At 39.1% G+C, this 8,573-nt stretch overlaps 1 protein-coding gene across 1 annotated transcript; it reads left to right on the top strand.

The window, feature by feature from the left end:
- Positions 1-115: 115 nt before the first annotated feature.
- On the top strand, positions 116-6,629 carry adprhl1 (ADP-ribosylhydrolase like 1). Its single transcript, XM_024295417.2, has 8 exons — positions 116-800; positions 1,606-1,770; positions 1,845-1,970; positions 2,133-2,273; positions 2,351-2,478; positions 2,545-2,677; positions 2,762-2,927; positions 4,056-6,629. Exons 1-8 carry the CDS (start codon positions 587-589, stop codon positions 6,025-6,027), a joined length of 3,045 nt encoding a protein of 1,014 aa, XP_024151185.1. The 5' UTR covers positions 116-586; the 3' UTR covers positions 6,028-6,629.
- Positions 6,630-8,573: the final 1,944 nt, after the last annotated feature.

Here is an 8,573-nt window from a genome sequence, read left to right as displayed (position 1 = left end):
AGCAGGTGTGTCACTTCCTGTCCTTTTTTCTGTCCCTGGTGGAAATGCTGATGCGGAATGTAAACCTGTAGCAGGGGTTTATTTATGCTTGCATTTAAAATAGTTTAATGAAATGTGTTGGTGTGCGTGTGGGAGGGTAGATCTGTTGGAATGATGCTGCATTCTTGTTGTCCTCCCCTGGGACAGGTGCTGCGCCCTGAGGCTTAAGCACCAGCTGACATGTGCACTTTAACCCAGCAGTGTATTAGCATCTCTCCCAGTACCTCTCTGCAGCCCCTCGGGTATGGGACCTCCAGGATTGCCTTTTTAGGAGCCACCTGATCATGGCTTGAACTCCCTGCCGCCCCCAACACAAAGAAGGCTGATAATACGTTTCCATTGATGGGAGTCTGGCTGCCTTCACTGTCGAGAGTCTGAGAACTTTCGACTGCTAGGATGGATTATGGAGCTTTGAGGAAAACTCTTTAGTTTTTCTGTTGTTTCTTTATAACTACAGATTTCACAGGTGCATAAACAAGGAGAATCTATTTTTTCTTTTTTTGTTTACTTTGTTAATTCTCCAGAATAGCAGACAAAATCCAGACAGATGGAGAAATTTAAGGCGGCCATGATTCTGGGTGCTGTTGGTGATGCGTTGGGCTACAGGAAGGGACGCTGGGGAAGCTGCACATCAGGGAAGAAGATCCAAGAGGAACTGAGCGCTTTGGGGGGACTGGAGGCCCTTAAACTCGACCCAGAGAACTGGCCGCTGAGTGATGCGGTGCTAATGCACATGACTACAGCCCAGGCTCTCATAACAGGTAAGTCATACAGGTGAAAAGAGGCGTGGCAGATGATTACAGAGTTCATATTTTAGAGAGAAAATCACAGTAAAATGGATATTTATTTTACTATACATGTTAATAGTGAAGTAATTGTGACATGTTTGCTTAAATTAAGTAAAGAGACTTTCAAAATGAATCGGCAAAATGAGATTGCACAGCCTCACAAGTCATCGAGATACAAAATTCCTACTAAATATAATCTCCCACCTCATAGGTCAAAAGAAAAAAAAAATCTTTTTAAAGATTATATGTGAGAATAATCTTTTCTGCTTTGCTTTACAGCAGCAGATCACATGCTTTCATGATCCACCAGTGTCAAGGTTGGCCTCTGATCTGCCTTAAAGTCACAGACTGTTCTTTTTAATAAAAGCAATGAGATGTTTTGAGATTAGGGGGTCCTCCTCTTTTTTTGGCAACAATCCAGAGAATCGTAAAATCAAGTATTTTTTCTGGTTTGCTTCACTAAAAATAAAATAATTTCAGCTGTTTAGTCAGGCAGATCTATGAGAGAAATTACTGGACGTTTATATCTGATGAAGGAGTCATGTGGGGAAATAAAAATCTCTACTCTGCCAACTTTTTTTAAGAACTGAACATGTGTTTTGCTCTCAAGTTTTTCCTTTAGTCTCCAAGCACAGAGCTAAAGGGGCCAAACATCCACTTTGGGTATTGTGGTCCTAATCAGACTGAGGCTAAACTTAGATCATCACGGCACTCTTTATCTTTCCTCGCATGCCTCAGATGAATGACTGAATCTCTGAATGTGTATTTGTGTGTCCAGATTATTGGTGCTTAGAGGATCTGTACAGAGAGCTGGTGCGTCTCTACGTGGAGGCCATGGTGTCTCTCCAGGGCAAAGCTCCTGACTCTAACACGGTTGAGGCCTGCTCTCACCTCAAACCACACAACTTCCTGCTCGCCTGGCATACACCGTTCAACGAGAAAGGTTCATGGAAGTAAAAGATAACATTTTAGTTTGAAACATAAAGCTAGGCCTTATGAGCGCATCTCTACATCCAGGGTCTGGATTCGGGGCCGCAGCCAAAGCCATGTGTGTGGGTATGCGGTACTGGCAGCCCGAGCGGCTGGAAAACCTCGTGGAGGTCAGCATTGAAACTGGCAGAATGACCCACAACCACCCAACAGGTGACAGTCTGAACAACTGGAAACACAGCACTGACAGAATGAGGATTATGCAGCTCAGTGAATGTTCCCTGTTCCTACTTGCATTTATAAAGAGTCGATTTAACCAATTAACCTCAGCTGCCAACTGACAGGAGTGGAACTTTGTGTTGCCTTTGGCTTCAGGCTTTCTTGGCTCCTTGACAGCAGCCTTGTTTGCATCGTACGCGATCCAGGGAAAGCCTGTGGTGAGTTGGGGCCGCGAGCTCCTGAAGGCAATCCCCCGCGCCGAGGAGTACTGCAGGAAGACCATACGGCACATGTCAGGTTGGAGTCCTTTAAATTGAAACATTTTGGAGATGGAGTTTATCGGAAAGACTATGAGACGGCTGATGATTTTACAGAATATCAGGAGAACTGGTTCTATTTTGTGGCCAAGTGGCAGTTTTACCTTGAAGAGCGGGGAATAGACAAGGAGGGAGGGAACCAGCCTTCATTCCCTGATCACTATGACCCTGAAGAGGCAGATAAAGTAAGATCTTTTTGTCCTTACTCTCTCATTTAACACTTTATAAGGCATGTTTTTCCTTTTCAACAGATGTATAAACGCTGGAGCTCGGAGGGCCGCGCAGGGCGTAGAGGTCATGATGCTCCCATGATAGCATACGACGGCCTTCTAGCAGCAGGGAGTGACTGGACTGAGCTCTGTAGGCGAGCTATGTTTCATGGAGGTAAGAACTACAAAACCTTGAGCCTTAAAGATGAAAAAAGTGCAGCAGAATGCTATCATTTTGACCAAATTTGTTTTTTTTTAGGTGAAAGTGAAGCCACAGGCCTGATCGCAGGTTGCCTCTATGGTCTCATATATGGCTTGAGCCAGATTCCCCAAGGCCTGTACAAGGATTTGGACAAAAGAGAACAGCTGGAGGAGCTGGGAGAGGCTTTGTTCAAGGCAGCCTCTACAGAGAAATGCATTGACAAGTAATCCAGAGCTTCACTGACCTGAACTCTACCTGCTCTCAGTCTATCTGAGCTTAAGTTTACTGCTCCCACAAGAACCAGAGCTCTCAAAGAGGGTCTCATTCACACTTCTCTGGGCTTTCCGTCTATGAATTTTCTGTCTTATCCACAAGTTTGTCATAAACGTTAAATAATGAGAAAAGCATCTTTCACGGTGGGAGTGAAGCAGCTGAATATCAATACATTGAAAAAATATATATAAATGCATTTCTGTAAAAAAAAATATATATATATATATATATATATATATATTTACATCTGTAATTGGGTTATTGTAACCAAATGTATTTTTTTTGCTAATGGAAAAGAACACCAGAACAACCAGACCATATTTTTATGCAAAAAAAGTTTGTTACTTATAATATTTGTGAGCTCAATATGTTTTAAGGATAAATATTTTGTTTTATTTTTGTTTCCCCTCCCAAAGCTAACATGCGTTAACCTATAAGTATGGGAATTGTCTAATAAATAGCATGTTTAGAGACACCTTCTAATCTCCTATATCAATTAAAAAAAAGATTTACTGATTGTTAACCTTTAAGATTAGCTTTATGCACGTGTGACCTGCCTTCATCAAAAGACATAGACTCTATACGTTAAATTGTTAACTTTTTTGAATTTTGGTTTTGTTTTTTCAAATTTCTTTGAAAAACAATAATAATAAAATGTTTTAGTATTTATGTGAGGTCAATTTAGGAGTTTCTTCACTGTCCTGATAAATTGCAGTGCTACACTGGCAAAAACAAAACAGAAAGTGCATGAAATTTATATTTTTATATTTTTTTGTGTCGCAAAGCTCTCCTTTAAAAACTAATCTACTGAAACACCTGATTGCTTTTAAATCTGAACGACCCCTGTTTCAACATTTTTCAAAAGTGATAAAATAATGGATGTTTGCTAAGCTCAGAACAATTTGATCAAAACAAGCTTAAACTAATACTGAAACAAGAACCATTTTCAGCTTGTAGAAGCAAACACAAAGGGTTGGCATGATCCCAACATTTTTTTTTTACTTGGTGGTGATGTCATTTATAAGAAGAAAAAAAAGGCAGCCGGACTTAAGTTTTACATGTCCTCTATTCTCTATAGACCAGATTCTTGGGAAAGCAGTTTCAGCCCTGGATCCAGTGTGCTGAGGAAGTTGGTTAGAGACCCCAAATGCCCTTCAGCGCTGCGAGAGGTTCTCCAGAGTCTGCTGCAATACCTGACTCAAGATCTGCCAAAGAGGGAGAGCAGAAACCCGGATGATACAGCAACTGTAAATGAGACAGACACCAGAATCACAGATTTCTCTGAAAGGAAGATGTCAGTGAAGACGGCTGCATATCAGGCGAGTCACACAGTGGGAAACACTGATAAGGCCGTTTCAAATGTGTCTGAAAAGTGCCGGATGGATTCACAAGACAAAAAGCCGCAAGAAGAACACGGGGCAGAAGACTTCCGATGTCAGCGCCTCACCACATTCCAGCTGCTCCAAGCCAAATTTTCTCGGTCCTCCCCCAAACCCTACATCACTCATCAGAGGGAGGTGGGAAGTCTCTGTGTCAGCAGAGCAACACCTGGACTCAAAAACCACAGTCAAAGCAGAGGACACAACATGCTCACAAAGGACAAATCCAAAAAGGAGCAAGGATTTAAGAGACATGGCACTGTGAAAAATATTCTTGCTAAATTTGCAATGGCTGAGCAGAAAGAGCAGGAGTTAAAACATCTAAAGAAAGTGCAGATTAAACCTAAACCTGTTGGAAGACAGATCATCTTGTCTTCTTTATTGGAGAAGTTTGAGACTATAGCTACCGTATGTAAAAGAACTGACTTTAACGGTCCAAAAAGGATCCAAAGTAAAGCTCCACACAGTAAAAATGAGAAGATGACCTTTTTGGATCGAGAAGAACAAATAAAAGACCAAACCGCAAACCAATGGAAGACTCAGCTGATGCAATCAGAGAGCAAATTGGGTCAACAGGATTTTAAAAGAAATGGAAAAGAACACAGACCTGACCAAGAAGAAGATGTTTTAAACTCAGAATCTGAAGTGACGTCTCATTTGAAGCCTGAGGTAGAACAGCTTCACACTTCAGTGAAGTGTCAAACATGCTACGATGAAGTGGAGGGTTGCAGGTCAGCAAAAGTCGACCAGTCTCTGGTTGATAAAATAGTTCCAAACACAAATAGTGTGAAATACGGATGTCAAGAGATCATCTCGTTATCTTCTGTGACAGAGTGCTGTTTCCCACAATCCTCCATGCTGCATCTGCAGGAAGAGCTTCTGCAGGACTGGCATGCAGCCACCATCACAGACTGCAGTCCTGCATGGTCCATGTGTGTGGACTGCTCCCCTGATCAATATGTGAAGGAAACTCAAGCTGAAGCTTCTCAGTGCTTCAACTTTGAGAAGGCAGCAGCAGAAATCACTGGTGATTTGAATGGAGATCTGCAGCTGGAAATAAGCAAATTCCCCTCAACGGCAGGCTCAAACATCCAATCAAAGTGTTGTACCAACACGTCTGCTGGAGCCAATGGAAGCTCAAACCTTTCTGGAACTGTCATCAGTCAGCCCGTGTACGTCATCCCACGGTTCTTCAGATTTGAGGATCAAATTGATTTCTACTCTCAATCCTCGTCCCAAGAACATGATATAAGTTCTGCGTGGGACAATCTACCATCACAACTTGACTGCTCTGTTTCAACTCATGGTAATACCACAGAGATGCCAAAAAGCTTCAATTACACTGACCGTCCTCAAGATGTCCACCGTTATGAGAAGGAGAAGAAACCAGCAGATGGGCAAAATGATGACACAGAAGCTGGAGAAAACACAAAAGAGGAATTTAATCTCATAGCTGAGAGTGATACGAGAACGCCGCAAAGATGTATGTTGTCAGATGAGAACAGAGCTGAAGGTCGGGAGCCCTCTGCAGTAGACGTTTCAGTCCCTCTACCCCACGAAAACAAAAGGAAAGAAAAACCAAAGTACACAACAATAAATTACGCTGATTCTTCCATCAAGCAAACATATAAACCCAAAATCATTAGATTTACGGACACTTTTAATTTCTAGGGCAGCTGATTCAAACTAAATTTATAATAAAAGCAAACTAGTCAATTAGGAGATTTAACCCTAACACTCGTGATTCATGTGATTCACCAATATGAATTTCAAATCTCGTCTTTAGCCAAAATAAATACAAATTATGTTGTGCTTTTTGTCCAAATACACTGAATCGCTCACATGGCGGTGAAATAAACCATCATTCACACCTTTTTTTCTGTCATGTAGTAGTTCTGCAGATAAAAACATTGTCCGCACACTTTTTCTTTTCCCGTTGAAGGTTTTCTCGAGCAAACTGGAGATCAGCGTTTATCTTTCAGTCATCATTGACAGACACAGAGAGACACTCACAGCAGAGCCAAACAACTGTGAGAAACTATTCACACAATTACAAACAGAGAATTTGATCATCATTAACTTTTATTCATTAACTGGCATGTGATCTGGTGACTAACCACAGTGATTTAAGCTAATTAGACCAATCACAACCATTCTATTCTTACACTCATCTTTTTCACATACAGTATTAAAATAAAGATGGAAAGCAGTAGTTTTGGGAGCCTTAAATGTTTTGAAAGCCTTGTAAATTCAAGAAAACTGTTTAAAATGTGTTAATAAAAATGTGATTTCTTCTTTTGTGTATCAGTCTCAAAATCTGACTCTGATCATATTTAAATCGATTGTAAAATTGTTCCCAGTGGTCAATTAATTATGATTATGCCACTTTTAGCCTAAATCAAAAACCTTTGTTGATTTATTGTTTGTTGTTTACAGGATTAGCTGCACTTAGCAGACAGTTACTCTTCTGGGGTCCTTCATTAGAAAGACGTCATACAACAACACCATTTATAAAAATAATAAAAACATCAAAGTCATTATATGCTATTTCAAAAATACATTACTGAAAAACATTTTACTTGCATTTTAAACATCATTTAAAGAATCTTGAAGTTTTAAATCACTTAAACAATCAAAATTTGTATCGCACTCAACCTTTAATCAGATATGTACCTCGTTTAAAATATGCGGCTCCAAAATGTGACCTCCATTGTTTTATAAAGCATAATTTGAACATTTTTCCATTAAAATTAGTGGCAAAAAGTTCCAAGCTGTTATTGCTCTAAAAATAAAAGCTTTTTTTTTTTTTTTTAAAGAAAATTTGTTTTAGCCCTTAGAATCTAAAGATATCTGTTTGTTGCATTTCTGGTGGCATGAGTTTAGATTTCTTTTAAACTGGTTAAAATTAAACATTGGATTCTGCAACTTTAATGCCTTCCAAGTGGAATTGACGAATATTGATGATGCTCTGTCATGAACCACAAGCCATTCATAAGCCATTCATTTCTAAGACTTAGTTAAAATGTAATTTTGTAGAGCTTTCAGAAATAGGTTTTCAATTGTAACTTTTATTAGGTTTGAATATTGTGAAGACTTGAGTCACATGACACTGTAATGCATTCTTAGTAAACAATAAATCCCAGTTTATACACTGGAAAAAAAACACAAAAATACTTAAGTCACATGCATTAGAACTACAATTTTCTATCAATGAAATGAGAAAAAGCTTTATGGACTTGTACAAAATTGCCAAACACAAAAAAAGCCAAAGAACTGATCACTGACTCACTGTATCCATCACAACATTTTTATCCACTATATTATCTGATTTTTATCCACTATAGTATCTTTATCCACTTGTTGTATCTGACACAAGAAGCATAGAAGCTATGAAAAAAATGACTAAGAGTGGAAAAAATACCACAGTCCTGCCAAACAAGTCAGTGGCTGGAAGGTAATCCAAGTCACTAATCGAGTGACCCACAGGGAGGATTACACAACAGCAGAAACTGGAATCTACATTTGGACTTCCTCTAGTATTTACAGGATAAGAGATTGAGGCCCAAACGGGTCTAGAATGTGATGTAAAGTAGGTCAGAGATACTTGGCATAAGATTTTAAGACATTATTGTTTAGTCTAATATTTCTATGTGTTATGGGAGCAAAATTATTTTTTGATTTTCTAACAGGGTGTTTCTGATTAGGTGTTTCTCATGTTTTCTCAGAGGAAATTTGCTCTTTCTTTATATTTTATAATATAATATAGTTGTTTTTGTCATGTTTTTTTGGTGATGCAATTACAAAGATATACAAATTAAATTATACACAACCAGGGTGTCATTTACACTATAACTATTATCATCCAGAAAACAAATCAGCAATACCTTACATGACAGCTTGGTGGGCTACCTGATTTTAAGAGTATAGGAGCTGACATTTCAGAAATCTTTGGCTATACTAAAAAAAGGTGTTAAATTTGCCGTTATTTTCTTTATTTACTGAAAAATGTCTTCTTAAAAAAAAGGTGACTCGATGATGGGAAAGTGATGATTGATGCACTGTTTTAAAATTACATAGTCACAAGGTTTTTAAAAATGCCTACAGGTAAGGGAATTTTATTTATTTATTTTTATCTCTGGCGGTTCTCACCAGGTAAATGCTTAAGTACAAAAAGAAAACAGGTTAAAATAAATGTTGGGACTAAAGGAAGTCTGCGT

Source organism: Oryzias melastigma, linkage group LG3 (assembly GCF_002922805.2).
Source record: "Oryzias melastigma strain HK-1 linkage group LG3, ASM292280v2, whole genome shotgun sequence".
Classification (NCBI taxonomy): Eukaryota; Metazoa; Chordata; class Actinopteri; order Beloniformes; family Adrianichthyidae; genus Oryzias; species Oryzias melastigma.
This window is presented reverse-complemented; position numbering and strand designations above follow the sequence as displayed.

Bases quoted from the DNA above. Each gene is read 5' to 3' on its own strand.
- adprhl1 (XM_024295417.2), top strand. From the start codon at position 587: ATGGAGAAATTTAAGGCGGCCATGATTCTGGGTGCTGTTGGTGATGCG. The intron at 2,479-2,544 runs GTAAGATCTTTT...CCTTTTCAACAG, and splicing joins ACCCTGAAGAGGCAGATAAA to ATGTATAAACGCTGGAGCTC. The intron at 2,678-2,761 runs GTAAGAACTACA...GTTTTTTTTTAG, and splicing joins GCGAGCTATGTTTCATGGAG to GTGAAAGTGAAGCCACAGGC.